General features: G+C 43.4%; 3 protein-coding genes and 1 long non-coding RNA gene across 5 annotated transcripts; 2 read left to right on the top strand and 2 right to left on the bottom strand.

The window, feature by feature from the left end:
- Nucleotides 1–1,756: 1,756 nt before the first annotated feature.
- LOC118385020 (tapasin-related protein-like) lies at nt 1,757–11,988 on the bottom strand. 2 transcript variants are annotated; one of them, XM_035771812.2, is made up of 8 exons: nt 11,675–11,988; nt 11,309–11,494; nt 10,922–11,197; nt 7,490–7,819; nt 6,893–7,228; nt 6,059–6,160; nt 5,891–5,907; nt 1,757–3,677 (listed from the first exon to the last, which is right to left on the bottom strand). In XM_035771812.2, exons 1-8 carry the CDS (start codon nt 11,742–11,744, stop codon nt 3,663–3,665), a joined length of 1,332 nt encoding a protein of 443 aa, XP_035627705.1. In that variant the 5' UTR covers nt 11,745–11,988; the 3' UTR covers nt 1,757–3,662. The 2 variants fall into 2 exon arrangements, with proteins under 2 accessions (XP_035627705.1, XP_052380799.1); XM_052524839.1 differs by lacking the exon at nt 1,757–3,677 and adding an exon at nt 3,684–5,365.
- Nucleotides 11,989–12,009: 21 nt separating this feature from the next.
- LOC118385013 (gem-associated protein 4-like) lies at nt 12,010–19,849 on the top strand. The gene is made up of 3 exons (XM_035771790.2): nt 12,010–12,154; nt 12,238–12,324; nt 16,513–19,849. Exons 2-3 carry the CDS (start codon nt 12,315–12,317, stop codon nt 19,746–19,748), a joined length of 3,246 nt encoding a protein of 1,081 aa, XP_035627683.1. The 5' UTR covers nt 12,010–12,154; nt 12,238–12,314; the 3' UTR covers nt 19,749–19,849.
- Nucleotides 19,846–23,273, bottom strand: LOC118385033 (TLC domain-containing protein 3A-like). The gene is made up of 5 exons (XM_035771824.1): nt 22,995–23,273; nt 22,322–22,405; nt 20,998–21,214; nt 20,720–20,818; nt 19,846–20,591 (listed from the first exon to the last, which is right to left on the bottom strand). The coding sequence occupies exons 1-5, from the start codon at nt 23,111–23,113 to the stop codon at nt 20,292–20,294; spliced, it is 819 nt and encodes a 272-aa protein (XP_035627717.1). The 5' UTR covers nt 23,114–23,273; the 3' UTR covers nt 19,846–20,291.
- LOC127931624 (uncharacterized) lies at nt 22,316–26,866 on the top strand. Its single transcript, XR_008141953.1, has 5 exons — nt 22,316–22,444; nt 22,633–22,718; nt 25,149–25,272; nt 25,450–26,020; nt 26,136–26,866. It is a non-coding gene; the product is annotated as an uncharacterized LOC127931624 (long non-coding RNA).
- Nucleotides 26,867–27,532: the final 666 nt, after the last annotated feature.

Raw genomic sequence — 27,532 nt, forward strand, 5'->3', positions numbered from 1 at the left:
GCAGATAAGGAATTTTAAATGATTCATACATTTGACTTTTGATACGTAAGTATATTTTAGCAATTACAATTACTTTTGATACTTAGGTATATTTAAAACCAAATACTTCTAGACTTTTACTCAAGTAGTATTTCACTGGCTGACTTTCACTTTTATTTGAGTAACTTTCTTTAAAAATGTATTTATACTAGAGGTTGACCGATTAATCAGAATGGCCAATTAATTAGGGCCGATTTCATGTTTTCATAACAAATTTGAAATATGTATTTTTGGTTACAGATTTGGCCTTTGTGTGTTTTTTTTACACCTTTATTTAGGGGAGTCAGTTAAGAACACATTCTTATTTTCAATGACGGCCTAGGAACGGTGGGTTAACTGCCTTGTTCAGGGGCAGAACGACAGATTTTTACCTTGTCAACTCTGGGATTCAATCTTGCAACCTTACAGTTAACTAGTCCACGCTCTAGCCACCTGCCTCTCATTGCACTACATGAGGTGCCTGCCTGTTACGCAAATGCAGTAAGAAGCCAAGGTAAGTTGCAAGCTAGCATTAAACTTATCTTATAAAAAACAATCATAATCACTAGTTAACTACACATGGTTGATGATATTACTAGTTTATCTAGCTTGTCCTGCGTTGCATATAATCTATGAGGAGTGATTTAACAAGCACATTCGCAAAAAAGGACTGTCATTGCTCCAATAACCATAAACATCAACACCTTTCTTAAAATCAATACCAAAGTATATATTTTTAAACCTGCATATTTAGTTAATATTGCCTGCTAACATTAAAATAAATTAACTAGGTAAATTGTGTCACTTCTCTTGCAGAGTCAGGGTATATGCAACAGTCTGGGACGTCTGGCTCGTTGTGAACTAATTTGCCAGAATGTTACATCAATTTTATTATGACATAACATTGAAGGTTGTACAATGTAACAGCAATATTTAGACTTAGGGATGCCACCCGTTAGATGAAATACGGAACGGTTCCGTATTTCACTGAAATAAACATTTTGTTTTTGAAATGATAGTTTCCGGATTCGACCATATTAATGATCAAAGGCTCGTATTTCTGTGTGTTGTTTTAATTAAGTCTATGATTTGACATTTGATTGAGAAATCTGACCGAGCGATGGTAGGCAGCAGCAGGCTCGTAAGCATTCATTCAAACAGCACTTTCGTGCGTTTTGCCAGCAGCTCTTCCCTGTGCTTCAAGCATTGCACTGTTTATGACTTCAAGCCTATCAACTCCCGAGATTAGGCTGGTGTAACCGATGTGAAATGGCTAGCTAGTTAGCGGGGTGCGCGCTAATAGCGTTTCAAATGTCACTCACTCAGACTTGGAGTAGTTGTTCCCCTTGCTCTGCAAGGGCAGTGGATTTTGTGGAGCGATGGCTAACGATGCTTCGAGGGTGGCTGTTGTCCATGTGTTCCTGGTTCGAGCCCAGGGAGGAGCAAGGAGAGGGACGGAAGCTATACTGTTACACTGGCAATACTAAAGTGCCTATAAAAACATCCAATAGTCAAAGATATGAAATACAAATTGAACAAGATATATGAAATATAAACCAAATTGAACATGTTTCATTATTTATTTGAGGCTAAATGGATTATTGATGTATTATATTAAGTTGAAATAACTGCTCATTCAGTATTGTTGTAATTGTCATTACAACAACAAAAATAAAAATAGTATTATATATTTTTTAAATCGGACGATTAAATCGGTATCTGCGTTGACAAAAAAAAAAAATCACACAATCGGTCGACCTCTAATCTATACTTATACTCTAGTATGACAATTGGGTACTTTTTGTACCACTGCTTAACAAGTGCATGCTTGTCAACAATTGGCATGAATCATTTTTGCAAATAAACTAGCTACACCTACATTATTGTTTTACAATCCCTTTGATGAAGTAGTATCTCCAAAACTCACCCGGGAACATTTACTGAAGGGAAGTTATCATCCAGATCTGTCTCTTTACTTTCCAAGTTTATATTCGATGGAGCCCTTCCGAGGGACTAAATATGTAACCAACAACAATAGTTGACTATAATAGACCTAGATCACAACCAATCCTGACCCTAGTATGACCCCAGATTGTGAATCATCATAGTTTACTGGAAGCAGATGCTCAGTTAGAACTACCCGTGGGTCTACTCGGTATATCTTTGAGCCCCCAGATCCCATTACAGCCCTTTCCACTGGTGGAGCTCTGAGCTGGGCTGTGTGCCGGAGCAGAGCCCTGGCCCTCAGCTGACTCCTGACCCACCAGGCACACAGCTTTACACTGGCTCTGCTCTGTGATGATAGCCTCTCCAGAGCCACACTTCTCCCCACGTGCCAACATTAGTGCCCAAAGGTATGGCTTGGGGGGAATGTACCAAGTGCCCTTTGGGAACAGCTGCCATTCCTGAGTGAAGTGTTTATGGTAAAGTTAACTATGTAGAAACAGAGATGGGGCTTTGGCACAGTATTTCTCCATATGTATGGTACTAAAGACTTAACCAAGATTACGCCACAGCCTCTGGAAACAGATTGGCTTTCAGCAGAAGACAGTGTCAAACTACATATTTTCAAAGTGTGTGTGTGCGTGGGTGGGGGGGGTCTCCATTTTTACTAATGCTCTCAGCTGTAGTTTGGCGACTTTGGGACTTTTGAGCATGCCGCTATACTGTTTTAAAATGGCAGACACCAGTGCTCGCCATAACCCCTGTATAGGCCACCAAAGCACTGCCACACTTTTTTTTTACTGATTTCTCTGAACTATTGTCTAGTGTCCTTGAGAACTATAATCAATTCATTATGTTGGGTGACTTAAATTTATGTTGACAAAGAGAATTTATGAATCTTTTGAGCTCTAGGGACATTATCCAACATGTTTTTGGGCCCACCCATAACTGCAGCCATACTCTGGACCTAATTATTACAAAGGGGCTTTCTATTGAACTCTCAACCTAGGACCAAGACACATGGAAAGGCAGCTTTTAGCTATTATGTCCCCAGCCACTGGAATTGCCTGCCAGAGAACCGCAGGGAGGCAAAAACTGTGGTCATATTTTAAAGAGCTCTTAAAAGACACCTTTTTAGCTATGCTTTTGCTTAGGGTGTTTTTTAGTCATTCAGCTTGTTATTCTTTGGTTTTCATCCTATTTACACTTGTGTAGTAATTATTTCAGTTTTTTTCTCTCCCTGTGAAGCACATTGTGTTGCATTCCATGTCTGATTTGTGCTGATTGGATTTGACATCACACACCTGTTAACTTAGTAGAAACCTCTAGAGCTAAAACAGTAAATGCAACAGCAATTATTAAATACAAATAAATAATACACATTTATATTCACAATCTCATCCGTGCCCTTGCTTTTAAATTTTAAACAAATCAAGTTCCTAGTGCATATTTTCATAGCATACATTATCATGCATTTTTATAAAATAAAAATTATTCCATGTCAAGTATTCGTATAGGAAAATTAAGCCACCTTACACAATCTCATCGTAGAGCAGTACTATGACCTTGTGGGATAGTCTCTCTAAACTGTCTTTTCTTACTTTTAATAATAGGAGATTCAGGGGAAACATTAACTCCAAAATAAACCATCTGATGGAGAAGTCCAGAGATGAAGAGAAGGACCACTCTGGATTGTTCTCTCAGTAGGGCTTGTGCTGAACAGGAGAGATACAGTACACACACAATGAGCAGGGAAGTCTCTCACAAACACCCACACGTATACAGTCATGTAGGGTTGTCAAGATACCAGTATACTACAACACCTGATTTTCAAAAAGGAAAACAAAGCAGACTAAATGCTATGGTCCTTTAAATAAATAAAAACTACAGTATGTCAAATGTGTGCTATAGCTTGGAAAAGAAACGTGATTCTGGGTGACAACATAAGGCTGCTTGTTTACAACATTAGGACTGTTTTCCTCAGGAAATGTAGTCAGCTTCATGTTTTGTTTCCTTGCCAAGATACCTCTCAGTATCGTAACGCTGGTATCGTGATAACCCTACAGTCATGCTACACACACACACACACAACCAAACCCTTAATATACTGCTCAGTTTACACACTGCCCCCCCATCCCACCTTCTCCAGTACATGTGTAAATATTGGACTACACAGTGCCTTGGGAAAGTACACACACCCTTTGACTTTATCCACATTTTCTTATAGTTACAGCCTTAATCAAAAAGGTATCTAATAAAACCAATTGCTCGGCAATCTACACACAATAACGCCAAAGTGAAAACAGGTTTTTACATTTATCTATTTTTTTAAAAACCCCAGAAATACCTTATGTAAATAAGTATACAGACCCTTTGCCAAGGGACTCGAAATTGAGCGCAGGTGCATCCTGTTTCATTGATCATCCTTGAGATGTTTCTACAACTTGATTTGAGTCCACCTGTGGTGAATTCAACAGATTGGACATGATTTGGAAAAGCACACACCTGTCTATATAAGGTTCCACAGTTGACTGTGCATGTCAGAGTAAAAACCAAGTCATGAGGTCGACGGAATTGTCCATAGAGCGCCAAGACAGGATTGTGTCGAGATACAGATCTGTGGAAGGTTAACAAAAAATGTCTGCAGCATTGAAGGTCCCCAAGAACACAGTGGCTTCCATCGTTCTTAAATGGAAGGAGTGTGGAACCACCAAGACTCTTCCTAGAGCTGGCCAACCGGCCAAACTGAGCAATCGGGGTAGAAGGGCCTTGGTCAGGGAGATGACAAATATCCCGATGGTCTCTCTGACAGAGTTCCTCTGTGGAGATGGGAAAACCTTCCAGAAGGACAACCATCTCTGCAGCACTCCACCAAATCAGGCCTTTATGGTAGAATGGCCAGAAGAAAGTCACTCCTCAGTAAAAAAGGCACATGACTGCCCATTGGAGTTTTCCAAAAGGCACCTGAAGACTCTCAGACCATGAGAAACAAGATTCTCTGATCTGATGAAACCAAGATTGAACTCTTTGGCCTGAATGCCAAGTGTCTCGTCTGGAGGAAACCTGGCACCATCCCTACGGTGAAGCATGCTGGTGGCAGCATCATGCTGTGGGGATGGTTTTCAGAAGCAGTGACCCGGGAGACAAGTCAGGATCGAGGCAAAGATAAACAGAGCAAAGTACAGAGATCCTTGATGCAAACTTGCTCCAGAGCGCTCAGGACCTCAGACTGGGGCGAAGGTTAACCTTCCAACAGGACAACGACCCTAAGCACAGACAAGACAACGCAGGAGTGGCTTCGGTACAAGTCACTGAATGTCCCCCGAACTAACGTCTCTGGAGAGGCCTGAAAAATCGCTGTGCAGCAACGCTCCCCATCCTACATGATAGTCCTTGAGACGATCTGCAGAGAATGGAAGAAACTCTCCAATTACAGGTCTGCCAAGCTTGTAGAGTCATACCCAAGACCACTCGAGGCTGTAATCACTGCTAAAGGTGCTTCAACAAAGTACTAAGTACATTGTCTGAATACTTATGTAAATGTGATATTTCTGTAATTCTTTTTTTTTAAATGAATTTGCAACAATGTCTAAACCTGTTTTGATTTGTCATTATGGGGTAGTTAGTGTGTGTAGCTTGAGGGGCAAAAACTAAATCAATTTTAGAATAAGGCTTTAATGTAACAAAATGTGAAAAGTCAAGGGGTCTGAATACTTTCCGAATGCACTGTATATTTTGCCTTCCTGTATTATACTTATGCTAAAATGTTTTCTATTCTACTGCCATTTACTTTGTATGCTTATATGTTATTGTTGTAGAGAAAGAATCTGCAAGTAAGCATTTCGTTGGATGACGTATACCATGCGTATCCTGTAAATACTACTAATAAAACTTGAAACACACGCGTTAGGTATGAAGATGTACCCACCTGATTAGCTTTTCTTGCTGTAAAAAAAAAAACATTCAAGGGTTCAAAAGGTGAACTAGCAAGCAAACAATAATTAGCAATATCTCAATTGGGTGACCTCATTTAACAAGCTTAACCTGGCAATGACTGAAGGTAAAGGACAGAGTGTGGTGAACCTGAGACGCTCACCTGAGCTCAGGCGGGGTAGCATCACAAACAAAATGGCCACCATGACCAAGATGGATCCAAAGCCAAAGAACAACCACAGTGCAGCGTTCCAACTGTCATACTCTGATAAAACATAACATCCAAAGTTTCAGTCAATGCAGTTTTTTGTAGCATGCTCCTTTCATAGCATAATACAGTATATTGTGTAGGTACTGGGGCTGCCATCTAGTGGCCATGAATTGGTACTGCATACAATGTAGTACGTTCGGATTAATATTCCGTGAAGACTATATACATTGAGTGTTGGAAACATTAAGAACACCTGCTCTTTCCATGACATTGACTGACCAGGTGAATCCAGGTGAAAGTTGTGATTTCTTATTGATTTAACTTGTTAAATCCAGTTCAAATTAGTGTAGATGAAGGGGAGGAGACAGGATAAAGAAGGATTTTTAATCCGTGAGACATGGCTTGTGTATGTTTGCCATTCGGAGGCTGAACGGGAAAGACAAAATATTGAAGTGCCATTGAATGTAGTATGTAGTAGGTGCCAGGCGCACCGGTTTGTATCAAGAACTGCAACGCTGCTGGGTTTTTCACACTCAGTTTCCCGTATGTATCTAGAATGGTCCACCACCCATAAGACATCCAGGCAACTTGACACAATGTGGGAAGGGGGGTCAACCATTACAAAGGTGTTCTTAATGTTTGGTATACTCAGTGTGTATAAAATATGCTTCTGTAAATCTGCAGAAATGTGTATGAACGCATACTGTAACACTGTATGTAATAAGGTTTAGGGTATAAGGGGGTATAAGGTTTAAAACTCCATGAGAAGTTCCTAAAACACCTAACCTGTGACGATGAGGGTGAAGCTTTTGCGGATGGGCATGCGCTGGGAGCTGTGAGACACCCTGCAGAAGTACTTGGAGCCCGAGTCATGCAGGAAAGCGTGGAGCAGGAAGAAGGCCGACAGAGAGTAGGTCCCGTCCTGGTGGTGGCGGTGGCTGGAGTACAGGACAGTGTCCAGCTTCTCTGGTAGGAGGCCTCCACCTCCACCACTGGGCTCCCTGAACCACTCCATCTCCACATCCAGGGGGTAGTAGCCCTCTGCCTCACACACCACCTTCTGCTCCCCCCTGTCCACCAGGAAGATGGTAGAGTCCACGTTCAAGGACACGCGAGGCGGCTCTGAGGGGCGATGTCAGAAATGACTGGCATTACAATGAGGATGTTGGCGGTATACACAAGGTGATAAAAATGGCAGTCCATGACACCTTTAACTGGCTATCATGGCATAGAGATGGACAAATTCATAAAAGTGTATACCATATCAGGAAGTGATAATAAAAGTAATTTGCTTATTCGTTCAATGAGCAAATGATGGCGCAAAGCTTCAACAACGAAATGTGTCTGCATCAAGTCCTGTGACCCCTAACCCCTCCACCTTACCCATGATGTGCAGAGTGATGTCATGGCTACCAAACAGCGGAGGCACTGAGACAAGGCAGACATACGTCCCCTCGCTGCTCTGCTTGGTGAGGGGGAGCGTCAGGGATGCGTTGCCTCTACCGATGGCGTTAAGCGGCACCCCGCTCCCCTTCGACTGGCCCGAGCGGCTGGAGTGGCTGAAGAGCGTGGTGCGTTCGCCGTGTCGTTGCAAACGCCATTCCACTGTCAGGTCAGCTGCCTTGTGGTCCACGTCAAACTGACAATGCAGGCTCTGTTGCTTCACTAGGCCCACCCGCACAGAGGGAGAGCGGGTGAGGACTAGCATCACAGCTACAAACAGGTCACAGTCAAGGCAGGGCAGGAAGGGGGTGCAGAGGAAGGAGAAATTTAGAAAGAGATTATAGCCAGGGTCTCATTCTGATGCGTCTGACTTACACATACAATACAGTATATGTGACTCAGACTTTTAGGAGAGAGAAGTATTGGACAATTTACCTAACATTTTTACTCATAGATATACAAATGCCTAAATCAAATAAACAAGGGTATAAAAGGAATAACTGACACACAGTACCAGTCAAAAGTTTAGATACACCTACTCATTCAAGGATCCCTTTATTTAGACTGCTTTCTACATTGTAAAATAACAGCAAAGACATCAAAACTATGACATACCATATGGAATCACGTAGTAAGCAAAAAAAAGTGTATATTTTATATTTGAGATTCTTCAAAGTAGCCGCCCTTTGCCTTGATGACAGTTTTGAACACTATTGGCATTTTCTCAACCAGCTTCATGAGGTAGTCACCTGGAATGCATTTCAATTAACAGGTGTGCCTTGTTAAGAGTTAAATGTGGAATTTATTTCGTTCTTCATGCGTTCGAGCCAATTAGTTGTGTTGTGACAAGGTAGGGGTGGTATACAGAAGATAGACCTATTTGGTAAAAGTCCATATTATGGCAAGAACCGTTCAAATAAGCAAAGAGATACGACCGTACAGCACTACTATAAGACATGAAGGTCAGCCAATACGGAAAATGTCAAACTTTGAAAGTTTCTTCAAGTACAGTCGCAAAAACCATCAAGCGCCATGAAACTCATGAGGACCACCACAGGAAAGGAAGACAGAGTTACCTCTGCTGCAGAGGATAAGTTCATTAGAGGTACCAGCCTCAGAAATCGGCAATTAACTGCGCCTCAGATTGCAGCCCAAATAAATGCTTCAGAGTTCAAGTAAAAGAACCATCAACATCAACTGTTCATAGGAGACTGCGTGAAGCAGGCCTTCACGGCTGAATTACTGCAAAGAAGCTACTACTCAAGGACACCAATAAGACGAAGAGACTTGCTTGGGACAAGAAACATGAGCAATGGACATTAGACCAGTGGAAATCTGTCCTTTTTTGAGATTAGACATTATTGGTTCCAACCGCCGTGTCTTTGGGAGACGCTGAGTAGGTGAACGGATTATCTCTGCATGTGTGGTTCCCACCTAAAAGCATGGAGGAGACGTGTGATGGTGCTTTGCTGGTGACAGTGTCAGTGATTTATTTTGAATTCAAGCCACACATAACCAGCATGGCTACCACAGCATACTGCATCGATACGCCATCACATCTGGTTTGCGCTTAGTGGGACTATCACTTGTTTTTCAATAGGACAATGACCCAAAACACACATTCAGGCTGTGTAAGGGCTATTTGACCAAGAAGGTGAGTGACGGAGTGCTGCATGAGATGACCTGGCCTCCACAATCACCCGACCTCAACCCAATTCAGTTGGTTTAGAATGAGTTGGACTGCAGAGTGAAGGAAAAGCCTCCAAGTGCTCAGCATGTGGGAACGCCTTCAAGACTGTTGGAAAAGCATTCCAGGTGACTACCTCATGAAGCTGGTTGAGAGAATGCCAAGCGTGTGCAAAGCTGTCATCAAGGCAAAGGGTGGCTTCTGCTAGGTTCTGATTATTAGAGTAAGAACTCGGACACTGAAAGCTCAAACCAAGCTTATTCTTCCTAAAGGATTGAACAGCTGAGTCGACAAAAACATTCACACCAGCACTAGTAACCCTTTCTCCTATGTGGAGTCACTTCCTACACATTGGAACAGCCAATGCATCTCTGTTGAGACACAAAACCCTTCAGTGAAATTAGTTCTTCCTCACCTCATCTGACCGGACCTCTGCCCCAAAGTGCTCACTCCTCCCCAACTCACGGCTGTCATGGTGACTGGTACCAGACTGTCTCTTCTCCTCTGAGGATCCCTGATGGCTAACAATAACATATCCTGACATACATTATCCGCTCTCCCTCAGTGACATGAATAAGTATATTTCCATTCTCAGAACCAAACACTACTTTGAAGAATCTAAAATAGATTTGTTTATCACTTTTTTGGTTACTACATGAGTCCATGTGTGTTATTTCATAGTTGTCTTCACTATTATTCTACAATGTAGAAAATAGTAAAAAAAGAAAAACCCTTGAATGAGTAGGTGTCCAAACTTTTGACTGGTCCTGTATGTTACAGACTAGAGCAGTGCTTCCCAAGGTGTGTAGATATTTGCCCTAGCACTAACACAGTTGAATCAACTAATCATCAAGCATAGTATCAAAAATAAAATGTGCACCAGGATTGGAAAGCACTGGACTAGAGTACAGCCTACATCTACTGCAGAAGTGTCAAACTCATTCCACGGCTGGCCGAGTATCTGCAGGTTCCCCCCCCCCCCTTTCAATGAAGACCTAGACAACTCAGGGAGGGGAGTTCCTTACTAATTAGCAGTGGTGGGAAAAGTACCCAACTGTCATTCTTGAGTAAAAGTAATGATACCTTAAAATACAAAAATGACTCAAGTAAAAGTCACCCAGTAAACTCTAAAAAGTAAAAAAATATTTGGTTTTAAATATACTTAAGTATCAAAAGTATAAATAATTTAAAATTCCTTATATTAAGCAAACCAGATGGCACCATTTTTTACATTTATTTACGGAAAGCCACAGGCAGACTCAAACATTCAGACATAATTTACAAACGAAGCATGCGTGTTTAGTGAGTCCGTCAGATCAGAGGCAGTAGGGTTGACCAGGGATGTTCAGTTGATAAGTGCGTGAATTTGACCATTTTCCTGTCCTGCTAAGCATTCAGTACTTTTGAGTGTCAAGGAAAATGTATGGAGTAAAAAGTACAATATTTTCCTAAGGAATGTAGTGAAGTAAAAGTAGTCAAAAATATAAAACAGCAAAGTAGATACCCCAAATAACAACTTAAGTAGTACTTTCAAGTATTTTAACTTAAGTACTTTACACAACTGCTAATTAGTGACCTTAATCAAGTACAAGGCTGGAGAGAAAACCCAGACTCCGCCCTCCGTGGAATGAGTTTGACTTGATCTACTGCATAAGAAATAGACAGAAGGAAAAGTCTGCATTTACTTGAAGTGGTTAGCGCCGCTCTGTCTGCGATGGCGGCCCAGTTGCTGTAGTGTGCCTGGCCAGGTGTGGGCGTTGCAGGGGTGTGTCTGAGGAAGCTGGTGATGATGAATACGCCGCCCGTGTGCCGTATGGTGCAGGTGAACCAGACGTCATGGTCCTGGGCTCCTAAACCTGGCCAACGCATCTGGAGGCCCTCTGTGTTGTACCTGCGGATCTCACACTGCAGTTGGTGCTCCACTACTCCTTCAATGTACTTCCTCATGTCCACCTTAGAGCCTGAACACACGGTTTGAAGCGCATTGTTGAAAGTGTTGAAAACAACAAACATTAACCAGTGAAGAACATATAACCAAATCTGACATTTGTTTAGCGGTTTCTCTCATTCACCTGTAACAAGGAAGGTGATCGTATTCGGGTTCAAAGCACTGTCCCCTGGATGGCCAAACTGCAGCCCAGCGTCTCTGTGCTGGTACTCGGTTTCAGCATGTCCCTCATCATTGAACGTTACACTTTCATCCACCAGCAGACAGGGCAGCCAAGGCACCTGTTCGAAAGACTGGATTCCTGGCACCTCTGTCAAATCGAGGAATACGTAGAATAAGCACTATAAGAGTTTAAAATGTAACTTCACATTTAAAAATCAATCATAATTATAGGCTAACAAACATAACGCCGAACGAGCACAACATTCCTGAAACCATCAGATTATAGAAATATGATAGCAAAAAAAATAAAGGTCATAAAGTAGCCTACCTCCACAGAGAAATAAACAGATAAGAATATTGACGTTTAAACTCATGTTACAAAACGGTCTTCTGGACATATCTTGCCCTGTGCCACTCAACTCGAAGAGCTTTCACTTTCATTTCAGACAACTTGATGCAAGTGACTAAAACAGAACCTGCACAATTGTGCAGCTGTCCGTAAGACACGTTAACATTTGACTTTTACAATGGCTTGTATTAGTAAAGTAATAATCAGATATGTGAATGAGGAAGAAAGTGTTAAAAACTACTAGGGAAAACAATATTAAAACCAAAACATGCTACTGCAACTAAACAACCCTCCATATACATCCATACCATGAGAGGCGCTGTAAAGTTAAAGTACATTTTGTCGCTCCTCAACAACAAAATCCGCCCACGTGACCTTGATGTAGAAGTAAGAAGACTTGTTTTGAGTGATCGAAAAACACGTTTCTTTCGTTGGTTTCTTGTAATATCGCATTGGAAAGTAAGTATCTAGTTACAGTATTAAACTTCTCGTTTTATTACAATTAGTAGAATATTTTTTTTTACACGTGCTCTTCGTTGTAGTTGGCTTGGCGTGGAATTGGGTCCAGCGTGGATGAAAGGATGCACATTTGAAGACTGAACTGCGCCTCACCCAAACAATGAATCAAGGTAGCAATGATTTGAGTTGAATGCATTGGCTTATAGTTGTAACATGTTAACTGTATGTATTTGCTGTATGTATTTGCTGAACTAGCTAGCTGACAATACACATTATTTACAGTCAGGTGTGAACTAAATGTATTTCAAGTCAATCACTGACAGTACCCCTTTTGATTTGAACTAAACGTAATTTTCCCTTTTGACCTGAATGGCAAAACATTCTAGAAATGTGCTCAAAGTTAACCTATTTTGCATACCATTTGACTTTTTCCACGTTATGTTACAGCCAGTAATAAAATTGATTAATTGTTCTCAATCTACACACAATACCCCATAATGAAGCAAAACCCTGTTTAGACACTTTTGCAAATTATAACTGAAATCGCTTACACAAGTATTCAGACCCTTACTCAGTACTCTGTTGAAGCACCTTCGGCAGCAAGTCTTCTTGGGTGACGCTATAGGCTTGGCATGCCTGTATTTGGGGAGTTTCTCACATTCTTCTCTGCAGATCCTCTCAAGCTCTGTTGGATGGGGAGCGTCGCTGCACAGCTATTTTCAGGTCTCTCCAGAAATGTTCAATCGGGTTCACTCCTGCATGGTCTTGGCTGTGTGCTTAGGGTCATTTTCCTGTGGAAGGTGAACTGTCACCCCAGTCGGAGGTTCTGTGTGTTCTACCAGGTTATCATCAAGGCTCCCTCTGTACTTTGCTCCATTCATCTTTCCCTCAATACTAACTAGTCTCCCAGACGCTTGGCTTTTGGGCCAAAAAGTTCAATTTTGGTTTCTTCAGACCAGAGAATCTTTTTTCTCATGGTACGAGAGTCCTTTAGGTGCCTTTTGGCAAACTCCAAGCGTGCTGTCATGTGCCTTTTACTGAGTGACTTCCGTCTGGCCACTCTACCATAAAGGCCTGATTGGTGGAGTGCTGCAGAGATGGTTGTCCTTCTGGAAGGTTGTCCCATCTGCAGAGGAACTCTAGAGCCTGTTCAAAGTGACCATCGGATTCTTGGTAACCTCCCGTCTCCCCCAATTGCTCAGTTTGGCCGGGCGTCCAGCTCTAGGAAGAGTCTTGGTGGTTCCAAACTTTTTCCATTTAAGAATGGAGGCCACTGTGGTCTTAGGAACCTTCAATGCTGCAGAAATGTTTTTGTACCCTTCCACCAGATCTGTCTCGGCACTCTACAGACTATTCCTTCGACCTCATGGCTTGGTTGTTGCTCTGACTTGCGCTGTTTACTGTGGGACCTTATATAGACAGGTGTGTGCCTTTCCAAATCATGTCCAATCAATTGAATTTCCCACAGGTGGACTCCAATCAAGTTGTAGAAACATCTCAAGGATGATCAATGGAAACAGGATGCACCTGAGCTCAATTTCAAGTCTCATAGTAAAGGGTCTGAATACTTATGTAAATAAGGTATTTCTGTTTATTTTTAATATAGTTACAAACATTTCTCAACCTGTTCTTCGCTTTGGCATTATGGGATATTGTGTGTAGATTGAGGGATTTGTAAAAATGTAAATCAATTTTAGAATAAGGCTGTAACATAACAAAATGTGTAAAAGGTGAAGGGGGTCTGAATACTTTACTTGGCCCGCGACTGGAAACTGCGAGCTGACATTGGCCGGCAACTTGTGTTTCCTCCGGAGATCGCAACCACCACCCTAAGACCTGACATGGTGCTCTGGTCCCGTTCGCTCAAGAAGGTCTTCATCATTTAGCTCACAGTACCCTGGGAGGACTCAGTAGATGAGGCTTATGAGCGAAAGCATCTGCGCTATGCCGATCTAGCTGCCGAAGCACGGCATCCTGGAACACAGAAGTCCGACCAGTGGAGGTGGGCTGCAGAGGTTTTGTGGCAACATCTACAACCAGACTGCTTAGAGACCTTGGAATTAAGGGCCAGAGCCAGCGTTCGGCAATCAAAGCTGTATCGGAAGCGGCAGAAGGCAGCAGTCAGTGGCTCTGGATGAAGAGGAAAGACCCCAGCTGGGCCCCGAAGTGAGAGGGCCAGGAGGTATGCGGTCAACAATGCTTGACTCAGGGAGGACGCCCCTGCCATGCATAGTCCCATGGGATGTTGGCTATCATCAACAAGGCAACTCCTATGACTAATTGGGAATGGGACGCAAGCGTAGGATTGATCACCCTGTCGCTGGCCGCCTTTGGGGAGGGTGTATAGTTCTGAAAGGCCGAAACACCCTTGGAACCAAAGGTACACTACTGACGATGCGCTCCCCAAATTTCACCACGCTCACTGTTCATTAACTCTTGGAAGTGCTTGCACAAAGGATAGTAACATCTCATCCTGTGTTCTTGGAATCTGAATCTGAATGCCCTGTATATATTCATCACAGGGGGTGGGGGGAAAAAAATGGTTGATATTGATATGACTTAAAAGTTTACAAACAGGGTTGTCAAACTATTGTATAATTACTTAAACATTTCTTTAATAATAACTGTCATTTAACCTTAAACATCAACTATCAAAAATCGTGTTAACTTTGATTTGTCATATTCACACGTTGTAGCTTAGACCCCTTTTTACATCATCTGAGGTTGTCTTGTGACTGCCATCGGTTGAGACACAACGTGCTCTTGAGTACAGGGTGGGTGTCATGTTTTGGCTGATAAATGTACTCACAAGTTGACATTTCAACTTACAAATGGTACCACAAAGATGGTTGGAAGTCCACACATAGAATGTTGATTTGAATGGGAATATCTGTTTTTAAATTCTACTCTTAATCTTCCAAAGGAAACCCATTGAAATCATAGAAATATAGACAATAGAATATATATGACTGTTTCAAGGTTCTACACAGGATTTTTATTAAGAATGTATGCATTGTAAATTTCAGAAAATGTCCAAAATATATTTGCAGTAATAGTGGAATGGTGTGTTTCACAGTATTACTTTTGCCCTCCAGTGTTGGGATTGGCTATGATATTTGTATATTGGTTTCCTCCTTCCTGAATGGCATCTGATTTCAAAACGGGAAAGCTGTTTTGACTTTGTAGCTGTGTTAATCAGGTCAAGTGGTAAATGTAGAAATCACTGTCATTTCCTGATTGCTAAAATTCTACACTGTTCGCTCAGTTTCAGAAAACAAGCACTGAATAGTGTAGGGAATCGGTGTACCATCTAAATCGCTGTGTATTATATTCTTAATAGCAATAAAATGTCTTTACGGCTGTTTGAAGCTGATGGACCCAAACCGAAAGTAAAAGGCTGGAATGCAATTCTCTGCCATGTTACGGGGAAATGGGATGCGGTGGAGGAAATTTGTTTTGAATGCAGCCAAGTGCTGTTGCAAATCACCAAGCTTCCACATAGGTGCTACACCTGTAATTTCACCCCTATCAGTTGACATTTGAATGTGGGTGGATCGGAAGGTAGCCTAGTGGTTAGAGCGTTTGACCAGTAACTGAAAGGTTGCAGTATCGAATCCCCGAGCTGACAAGGTAAAAATAGGTTGTTCTACCCCTAAGCAAGGCAGTGTTTCCCAGGCACGGAAGATGTGGATGTCGATTATGGCAGCCACCCGCACCTCTGATTCAGCCACCCGCACCTCTGATTCAGCCACCCGCACCTCTGATGTGGATGTCGATTATGGCAGCCGCCCGCACCTCTGATTCAGAGGGGTTGGGTTAAATGCGGAAGGCATTCACTTGTACAACTGACTAGGTATCTCCCTTCGTGATAGTAATCAGAAGTTCAAATTTCAATGGTGTAGCAGCTAAACTGCAGTGGTCTGAAGGATAGGTCCATGCTAAGAATTATATTTATATGATTGAAATGACACTCACCCTGTATTCAAAAGCATGTGTCTCAACCGAAGCTTGCACCCCTATTTGTAAGCTTTTTGAATGATATCAAACTCAACCGTTTATCATTTCCAGTGATGAAGACGTGGATGTCTCGTGGTATGGTGGGGAATGCAAAATGGGTCAGCTTTAAACAAACACCTTTTATCTCTGGAATGTTCTGGAATTCTGTTATAAAAAGTAACTTTCAGACAACTCCTTCCATGGGCAAACATGTATGCAAAGTTTTTTTAATCAAAGAGGATCTGTCAAGTGACTCAACTCAAATGGTTTTGGCCCCGGCAACCTGGTTTCTGTACTGAACTAACTACTCTGTAGTCTACTCTTGTGTTCATGCGTTCTTACTCTTCTGCCTGTGCTTTCAGATTCCTGGCTGAGCTGTGAGAAGACTGCCATTCTCCAGGGAGGCTTTCTGTTGGCCAACAGATTGTGCCAGCCAGCGTCACTCAGTGCCCTGCAGAAGGAGGACTGGAGTAAGGTTGGCCACCCAATTCTACAGGCTGTCAGAGAAATATGTGGGCAGGAGCGAGGTAGCTGTCTGAGCAGTGTTCACTGGAAGAAGAAAATCATCTGCGTCTTATGGAGCAAATTACTGGGGCGGGAGAGCGAAGAGGACATTGAAATCGGCTGGAGGGGGAATCCATTCTTCTCTCTGCAGAACAGTCTACCTGATATTAACCGAACAGTGATGTTTGAGCTGGTCAAGTTGAAAGGCTTCTCTCAGATCTACGCCCAGCTGCTTTTGTGTCTGCCGTCGTCCCACCTGAGTTCTGAGCTAGAGAAGCTAGTTCAACACATCACCCGTAACAGCACTGAGGAGGACGTCCGCGTCCTGCTGGAGGTGTGGTGGGAGCTGTGGAAGGGCAGGGAGGGAAGGCAAGAGGATGACCTAGATACGGTCTTTACTAACCAGTGGACCCGCCTCCCCAACACCACTGGCCTCTCGCCTCATGCTGCCAAAAGATTCAAGTCAAACCCAGATACCCCAGCACCATCCACCAATGATGTGCTGTCCATTCTTTTTCATGCTCTGGAGGAGGTGAAAGAGCATCTGAGCACCTCTGACCTTTGCTACCGTGCCCTATCCAACTGCCTCGACTCCCTGTACACCTCACATCTGATAGACCAAGCTATCATCCTCCCAGCTGAGGTGCAACTTCAGAGCCTGAACAGTGCGGTGACTGTCAGAAAGAGGCATGCTGGGATAGAGAAGTTTGATCTGGTCCAGGTGATAAGCGAGGCCCACAGTGACCTGAGGGCAGCCCACACACCCTCCCAGTTTAAACCCTGTGGAATGACACTATTGCAAGCACTGCAGACTGTCTCACAGCTCACTCAGACCTGGGAGAAGAGAGGGCTGCTGGAGATGATAGACAGCTGTGACCCCAGTGTCTTGGCACGCCGTCTGAAAAGCTGTCTGGCCAGAGTGCTCGAGTCCCTAGAGGAACTTTCCATGTCTGAGACCATGGATGAGGGTGAGCGCCAGACACTGAACAATGTGCAAAGCACTTTTAGAGGCTTGTTAGTCTCACTGTCCTTCCCCGACACAGAGAGCAATGCTGGGGAAATGGCCCACATTGCCGTAGCCATCATTAACCACCGCTTGGAGGGCTTCCGAGATTTCACTACTCTATTTGCAACTGAACTGAGCTGGTCCCTGAATGTGGAGGAGTGGATCAGCTGTCTGGAGAGAAACAAAAACGCATTCCAGCGAAAGGACATTGTAATGAAATTAGTCTCCACTCTCATTGCAAAGTGCCAAATAGATACTGAAGAAGTAGAGCACTGCAGAAAGCTGAAGGACATTATTGTGAACATTTTCGCAGAGCTCCCCTTAGCTGAGAAAAACACAACATTAGCGGAAATGCTAACCTGCTCCAAGAAGGGTCTCCAGAGCTCTCTGCCCCAGGCTGTGACGGAGGGCTTTAGTGAGGAGCTCAACATGGCGTTCAACTGCATCATCCAGGGTGGATCGGCGCAGAAGAACCTCAGCTTGGCTGTGGCCGCCATAGCCCGCGTGGCCTTTCAGAACCCCGAGGCCACCCTGCGTCGGTGCTGCCATCTAGCGGTGGTGAACCATGGGGCCCACAGCCTCCTCTCCAATATACTCCAGCAACTCCCAGGGCTGAGGGGGGGTGCCACCGGTTGCACAGAGGGGACGGGCAGCTCTGCGGGGAGCTTACTGTGCAGCTGTCTTCAAGATACTGCCATGACTAAACTGTCCTCGGCTAAGGAGGAGGACCAGTTCCTGCACTTCCTGGTTGCACTGATGCAGCCGAGCATTTCCGAGAGCGGACAGAGTTTCCTGCACCCTGAAGAGGTTGTGTGTGCCTTCGTCCTGCCTCACCTCTCCCCCTCCTGCTCTAGCACCTGCAGCCTGGAGCTGTGCCTGCGTTTGCTCCACTCTGCATTTTCTCTGGATTTCCAGGATGCATCTCCGCACTGGGTCATGAACTGCTCCCCGTTCCCCCTCCTCTGCGTCCTCTGCCAGCTCCTGAACGAGGGCTGCGGGTGCTGGGAGCTTCCTGCAGAGGGCGCACCACGTCACTTATCCATGGAGTCCAAGGTGCTGCTCGTCACTGTGCTGACTGCATTGGGCAAGGTGGTGGGACGGGAGGTGGCCTCAGCCCCCAACTCCTGGTCCAGAGCCCTTTTCTGGCTCTACAATAAGGTGGAGGCCCTGGACTGGACTGTTCGCTTCCACCTGAAGGTAGTGTGGGGGGATCACTTCAAAAACGAGGTGCCGTCCTCACTGTTGGCTGTGTGCGAGCTGCCGGAGCAGGAGTGGTCTGGCCTAAAGTTGTCCCAGTATGGGCAGGGCACAGGGCTGCTGGCGTGGATGGAGTGCTGCGCTCTCTCTGACGAGGTTCAGGACACCATGCTGACCTCTCTGGCTCTGGACCAGCATCGGCCCGACGACGTCAACATGTTCAGCAAAGGCCTTCTGGTGGCTGTGACACAGACTCTACCCTGGTGCACCGTCGCCGAGTGGGGCAGGCTGCTGAGAGCCATGCGAGAGCTGCTCCGCTCAGGTCGTCTCCACGTGCCTTACTCTCTGGAGTATGTGGACTTTCTCCCCTTGCTGGACCTGCGGCCGTTCTCCTGCGAGCTTCGTCTGTCCGTGCTACTGCTGCGTGTCCTCCAGCTGCTCTGCGGCTCCAGCTGCAAAGACTGGCTGCCCGGCCAGGGCTGGGCCCACGTGGGACTGCTGTACGCCAGCGCCATGAGAGAGATCATAGACTCCCTGAGGGGAAAGCTTTCGCCATCTTCCTCAAACACCTCCATCAAAGACCCAAAAGAAGAGAGGGCAGCTACCACCACCGCCAGCCAGGAGGTGCTGTTTGTACTGAGCCAGCTCTTCTGCCATGTGCAGCACATTCAAGTGATGATGCCCGGCGGTCAGTGTGAGTCCCTGTTCCTGTGTGCCCTGGAGATCCTGACCCACTACGAGGCAGTACTGGCCGCACACCCCAGCTGCTGCTCCCACCTGGAGAACAAGAACACTCGCCACTTCTTCACCACCATCACAGACAACCTGGACAGCGCCGAGATGAAGGCTGTGTTGCATCAGAAAATTGCTCAGCTGGCATCTTCAGGTTGATGCACTTAAGACAGTGCTCAAATGAGGGTTTATTGTTCCCAGCCTCATACAATGTTCTGACCCAAAATGTACTTTTGAATAAAACTGACAAATTGCATGTATTTCAGTGGTTTATTAATCAAAACTCATTGAAACAAACTTTGATCATCCACACTAGGACACAAGACAGGGTTACAACTTGATCAAAATGCTTGGGCTTTCAGTGCTTATTTCATGTCTGTCAAATCTATTTTCTAGTGCAACATTTCATACTTAACTATGAAATAATTAATTGAAATATGTTGGATAGAAAGTTACCCTGATTAGTCATGATGTCACGCTTTCAGGTAGGAAAAAAAATATTTCTTGCACAAACTACATCGTATAACAGTGTCTGACCCCTGAGAATTTTTATAAATACCAGTCATTTTGTATTCATAGGCAGTTGCATGTCCTAAAATCCACAGACCATTCCTTCAGAGGCAACGATTGAAATAACTCATGGCATTGAGGGCAAAGGAAGCATAATTGACATGTTGCTAACCACAGAATTAGATGACACCTCTAATCTGTCTTTGAGCCATCTTTATGAGAAGGTTGACCCGTTGACCCAGTCTGACGCAGGTAGAGGCGATAGGCCTTGCGACACAGCAGCACAAACCAGTAGATCTGAGGTGCTAGTAAGGATAGGTTGGCTAAGTTGCAGTGGAGCTGTAGATGGAACGGCACTTTGTGGAAGGGAATGATGTACTGCTGACCATACACCCAGTACATGTAGGGGAAGAGCAGGATACGGCAGGTGAAGAAACTCAGCAGAACCATCACACCGTTGACTCTGTGAAGCCGTGAGTCATCTAGTCCCAACTACAGAGGAAAATATATGAATTGTTTAATTATTGTACACCGAGTTATAGTACAATTCATACCATGTTCAGACTAGCTAAAGCACAAATAAAAAACAAAGGGGTTTATGAATCTGGGAGTGGCCTTACCTGGATCAGAACCTTTCCTAATGAGACAAATGGAGTGCTGAATTCAGCCATGAAGAAACAGCCAATGAAGAAGTCTCCACCTAGACCGGTCCTGAGGAACTGAGGAGGGGGGGAAAAAAGCATGATATGAATATTAAAAACAAACTCATTGAGCACAGCCAGCTGTTGAGGATGACACGGTCGATTATCAATAACAAAAACTGGACTAGTCACAAATTTCAACTGCCGATGTAACGCATCAGACATAAAGTTGCTGTACAGTAATTGTGCTCCCTCACCAGAGTGATGGGCATAAAGACCGTGAGGAGGACCATGTGATGAAACACCAGCAGGGGATACCGGAGGAGGAACAGCTTGATGGTAAGGAGGGAGTGCTTCATGTACGCCTCGTCCCCTTTGACCTTTTGACTGTGGTAGTTACTCAGATACATGGCGTAGATATCAAAGGCCATGTAAGGGGCGCCAAACCACACAAATTCATTGGTCAGTCTGTGCCTAAAGAAGATGGTACATTAGGATCATGATGAAAGTAAGCACTTACGCTGGATTTTGTGTTAAAACTGATGATTTAACCAGTGAAACAAATAGAAATGTGGCCTTATCCTTTATCACTGAATCCTCTTCCTACACCCAATGAAACTGGAGGTTCAGGTAAAATATAAATAGGGCCGTGTTTTGGTTAATCATGTCACATGACCTGGAATTAAACATTTTTAAAAAAGGTCCCGAACAGTCACTGATTCCCATGTAAACTAACATTTTGAGTGACTAAAATAAAATCGCCCATAATTTGTTTTGGATAGGAATGCTAAACTCCCCCCATGGCTAACTACCAGGACGTTTGAAAAGACAGGCTGAGTGGGCGAGAAGCTTATATTCATGAGCCCGACGTTGAGTGACAGCTCTTTGAAACGCCCATGTCAAGCAACTTGAATGTAGTGTTGCAGTAAAATCATCAAGCAAATTTGGTGATACAAAAAGCAACTCAAACACTGACATTGTTTCAAATTTATATTTTGCTATACATCTTCCATTTCTCTTGTGAGGCGGTTCACAGCAGCACTGACACGTGTCGACTTGAGTTTTGAACGACCCTCCCGCTCCCTTTTTGTTCCATGCTGGCTGAAGACCTAGCTAGACAGTAACTAACTACAGACGAAACAAATATATTTGCCATAGATGAATAGGATAAACTTTTAATTATATTTTCGGAGACCCTACAGTCAAATTGACTGTTAATGACCTTAAGCTTTTTCAAAACTGTTTCCTTTTTTTACTATGAATAATGGAGAAACAGTTTCAGTCACGAAGGAAATAAACACAGCTAAACCCGGCAGATAATGAGACCACAGTGTTAAAATTGGGGCGGGGGAGTTGTGCTCAAGTTAAACTCTAGAGGACTCGTTGACGTGCTCTTGTTGTACATGTCAGTCTTTTCTATCAGTGTACTACGGCCTCTGCCTGCCCCCCCGCCTGCCCCCCCCAAAAAACTTGTTTTTAATGGCTCTGGTTGTAACAGAGAATCACTGGTTAAATTCCTACCAATCACTACACGTGATGATTGCTGTTTAAAAAGGAAATTATTTAAATATGAATTCTTACCTGTCAGACATCACATCATTGGAGGCAGTAGCAATTATGAACCCAACAATAGTAGCCAGAGTTGCATGGATGGAGGACAGCAACCTTGTGAAGAGATGGAATAGATGAGATGAGGCTATGCAAGTGCGCACAATTGGTTTTTCATTTGTTCTAATATTAATTTAAAATGGCAAACAAAATGTTATATTAATATATTGGTGCCAGGTAAAGTTATGTAGACAATATGGTACGTTAGTGATTATACATTTCTAGATAGGCTTCATTTAGTGTATTTTAATTCCATTGCTAATTTGGAAATACATTATTTTCAGATAAAGCATTTTTTCGGTTGCATGTACGTTTTTATTTGGACCCTTTTTGGAAGTCCATCTGTCGCTCAGTGAAACGCCATTCTTTGGTAAGTACCGAACGCATTTTGACATTATTAAGCTTGAAGAACGGGTTAATGGCAAGTTATATTGCTCTTGGTTTTAAAGGAGAATCGGCATCTTATTATTCTATGTCTCCTGTAAATCCAGGTTGCGGTTCAGTTCTGATATTTTTCTCCGGAGTTGTTGCGATAGAACTAGAAATCTGCTCACTGAAATACTTAGTGTCAATAACTAGTTAAGTCATTCAATGACAAGAACTGGCTAACTTATGCATACGGAAATAGTCGCACAATAAAGCCTACCTTTCGCTGACCACAAACACATCTGCATCATTCAAATTTTTGAAAGTGGATTCAAGCACTTTCCTGGATATGAAGAACAGTCCCGGGAAAAATACAACGCCACAAGCTAACATATACATGATACACTCGCATTAACCAGCTACACTGTCCAAATACGAGGAAGCAGGAAGCGAACCGTACTTGCATGCGTTCACCCCGAAGATGCAAATTAATAGTAGCTGAGCCTTTTAAGCTCAGGTACTATTCAAATAGTTTAGCATCTGACTGGAAGTGTGCGGAGACTTTCCTGTTTTTTCTGAGGAAACCTCCAAAATAAAAGCACACATTTCAAAACATTGCAATGTCGATTTCAAAATATATTACAATTAATCAATGACCATTTATTTGTATTGTGCTTATGAGCAAATTCAACAAGAAATGTATGAAAACAATGAGAAATATTTATGAAAACAATGAAAAATATCGTATAAAAACATTTTTAAGACTGGTTTACATTTTTTTTAAAGAACTGTGCAGAGATAAAAGCGAGGTTGGAAATACTTATAAATAGGATCTTTACTAGCCATATATTTTTTTAGGGTGAATGTCATCTAAATATCCAGCAGCGCTTCGTACTCTGCCTATTCCATTGCCCCCAATGCAATACACCAGGGGTGTTAAACTCATTCCACGAGGGCCTAGTGTCTGCTGGATTTTAGTCTTCTCCTTTCAATTAAGACCTAGACAATCAGGAGAGGGGAGTCCCTGACTAATCAGTGATCTTAATTCATCAATCAAGTACAAGGAGGAGCGAAAACCCGCAGACACTTGTCCCTCCTTGGAATGAGTTTGACATGTGCCATATGCAGTATATGGAAATAATTTGGTTAAAGATTTTTTTAAATTATTATTTGTGCCAAGGTTAAAGTGGGGTTAGAAGTAGTCAGTAATGTCTGTAGAATCTTGATTACACACACAATCTATATGTGACCCGATTCAGGAAACTAGGCTTATGTCGCAAGTCATGATTTCACATTTTTTTGTCAAAATGTTTTTTTGGAGGCAGAAATGCCTTCTTGAACATGTGAACTTTCATGTGCCTTAAAATCTAATTGTATGCCATATGTTAATACAAATAAAATGGTTAAATTAAGAGCCTAGTTGGTTTAGCCACAGAAAAAGTCTGAAACCTTCCCATGATTGGCTGAGATAATGAGTGGACTGCTCAAGCCGAGAGATGAGTTTGGATTGGTCTGCGGTGTAGCATCTTGTGTCTATAAAATGAGCTGCTCGTAATGTGTAGATAATCTTTTCTACCGCAGTTTTTTCTAAATATATAACATTAGCCATGAAGAACTGCAAATATGTTGCTACTTCTCTCAACATTGCTGCCCTGATTTTATCAGGTGCTATCGACAAAGGTAAGTGGGGAAAAGTTGTGATGGACCACTTTCTGGAGGACGATCGTGCCATGCTGACTCTCTGACTCTGAAAATGAATCAGACGATGAGGAAATCCCTGATTTAGGTAAAAACATTTTCATTGAAGACATTGTAGAGTCTTCTGATGACCGTGATGGAGAAGAAATGGCGACAATCAACAATGTTGTCACAGAAGAATGCGTAGGGAGTCGAAAAGAAAACACAGAAGGCTGTTTGTATAAAACATGTCTCAGGATTACATCTTCAAATTAAGGGTAACCATGGCATCAGTGACAGAGCGGGGGAAAGATCTGATGATACTTATAGCATTGCACACTGTCAGTGTGAACCAGAGTGACTTACCACAACGGGCTAAACAAGCTGTTCAAACTAAACGGAAACGACAGAGGACGTGAAGCTTTTATCTATGTATATGCGTAAGAATCAAACATTGAACCGATTTTGGTTAACTTTAGCTAGCTATGAAAATCAGTTTGTATTGCTAATTAAAGCTGGCTGTTAGCTAGCCAGCTGGAGTTCGATGGCTGGCTTGCTAAGTTTACTCTGGATTGGGATTTTGGTAAATTTTTTAGCTAGCTAACTTTAACGTTACATGTCTAAACAAAAGACCCCAAGTTAAAGCTTGCTGTTATCTAGCTAACATTAGCGCCGATTAGATGGCTGGCTTGCTAGCTAACAGTAACTTACATGTGTGAAATGTGTGTAACGTTAGTATCTGGAATTTGTCTTTCAGCATCAGTACAACACGCCTTACTGCAAGACCACCTATTCAAGACCTGCAGTTGTCTCAGGGGTGCCCTACTGAACCAGCAAGCAAAGACATCAGGATGCATTACAACTTTGATTTTGCTCAACAAGTAAGCAACCTTTCCTCCTTTTATACTGATTAAGGATATAGATGGATGGATAGATATCCCAAAAAAATAAAAAATATGTATATGGGAGGCAGGAAAATACATTTCACTGAGCGGTGAATTGACAGGAGTGAGACAATTTAATTGTAATTTATCTTAATGTTCTTTTGTTGTTTGCAGGTGCACTATCCTTCTTACCCTATGCAGCCAGGTCCCATCTACTTTTTAACTCCTCGCAAGTGTGGCTTGTTTGGTGTCTGCTGTGAAGGAATGCCACAACAAGTCAACTACTTGACTGATGAAGGCCTGTCATGCAGCAAAGGCAGCAGCGCAGTCATCAACTACATGCACCATTTCTTCACCAACTACGGAGTTGGGGAAACACGTGGGGACCTGAATTGTGATAACTGCAGTGGCCAAAACAAGAACAAGTTTGTGCTCTGGTATTCTGCCTGGCGGACCATGCACAAGATCCACCACAGTCTGGACCTTCACTTCCTGATCAGAGGCCACATCAAGTTTGCCCCGACTGGTGCTTCGGCCTCATCAAGCAGCGCTTCAGAAAGACCAGAGTGAATACTTTGTCTGAGATGGTTGGTGTTGTGAAAGACAGCACAGTGACAGGGGTCAACATCCCACAGCTGGTTGGACTGGAGGATAGTACGGTGCTGGTGGAAGGCTATGGCTGGCAACCACACCTGACTCCGTACTTCAGGCCGCTGCCACAGATCAAGCAGTACCAGCACTTCAGGTGAATATAATTTTAATTGCATTGTAAGAGGTTATTCTTCTTATCTAAACTTGAGAGGTGAATTGATGTTGTGCAAGGTTTTAATGTTTTCACATTTTTATTTCCTGTTTTCCAGCTTTGATGCTCTGGAGCCTGGTGTTGTCGCCAAGGAGCGTTCAGTCAGGACCAGGTTTCAGCTGCTGCACAACGCTGACATCCTTCCTCCCATAGATGGTCTGCCTGTACAAGCACCACCTGGACTGGAGAAATCTAGACAAACATATACAGTGCCTTGCGAAAGTATTCGGCCGCCTTGAACTTTGCGACCTTTTGCCACATTTCAGGCTTCAAACATAAAGATATAAAACTGTATTTTTTGTAAAGAATCAACAACAAGTGGGACACAATCATGAAATGGAACGAAAACCTGATGGAGTCTGCAAAAGACCTGAGACTGGGACGGAGATTTGTCTTCCAACAAGACAATGATCCAAAACATAAAGCAAAATCTACAATGGAATGGTTCAAAAATAAACATATCCAGGTGTTAGAATGGCCAAGTCAAAGTCCAGACCTGAATCCAATCGAGAATCTGTGGAAAGAACTGAAAACTGCTGTTCACAAATGCTCTCCATCCAACCTCACTGAGCTCGAGCTGTTTTGCAAGGAGGAATGGGAAAAATGTCAGTCTCTCGATGTGCAAAACTGATAGAGACATACCCCGAGCGACTTACAGCTGTAATCGCAGCAAAAGGTGGCGCTACAAAGTATTAACTTGAGGGGGCTGAATAATTTTGCACGCCCAATTTTTCAGTTTTTGATTTGTTAAAAAAGTTTGAAATATCCAATAAATGTCGTTCCACTTCATGATTGTGTCCCACTTGTTGTTGATTCTTCACAATAAAATACAGTTTTATATCTTTATGTTTGAAGCCTGAAATGTGGCAAAAGGTCGCAAAGTTCAAGGGGGCCGAATACTTTCGCAAGGCACTGTATTTTTGAGAAGATCAGGTAGTTTTGCTACAAAGAGGCTTTGGACATCACATGCCCTGCACCAAAGTCAAGGGCAGGACAGGAATAGGCTCTCCGAATATAGATTCCCTTGTTCATGCGTGGTTCAGACAGACCAGTCATCAGCACTGTCTGCAGTGCTTCTATTCAAATGACTAACACACACGCCATACTTTGCTGCTACTATTATGTTTATTATCCTGCTGCTCAGCCACTTTATCCCTGACTGTATGCATACAATTACCTCGTAACACGGTCACCACCGATAAATCCATGATTATCGAAAACTTCAACAAGCATTTCTCAACGGCTGGCCATGCCTTCCGCCTGGCTACTCCAGCCTCGGCCAACAGCTCCCCCGCAGCTACTCGCCCAAGCCTCTCCAGATTCTCCTTTACCCAAATCCAGATAGCAGATGTTCTGAAAGAGCTGCAAAACCTGGACCCGTACAAATCAGCTGGGCTTGACAATCTGGACCCTCTATTTCTGAAACTATCCGCCGCCATTGTCGCAACCCCTATT

This window comes from Oncorhynchus keta, chromosome 1, assembly GCF_023373465.1.
Source record: "Oncorhynchus keta strain PuntledgeMale-10-30-2019 chromosome 1, Oket_V2, whole genome shotgun sequence".
In the NCBI taxonomy this organism is placed as follows: Eukaryota; Metazoa; Chordata; class Actinopteri; order Salmoniformes; family Salmonidae; genus Oncorhynchus; species Oncorhynchus keta.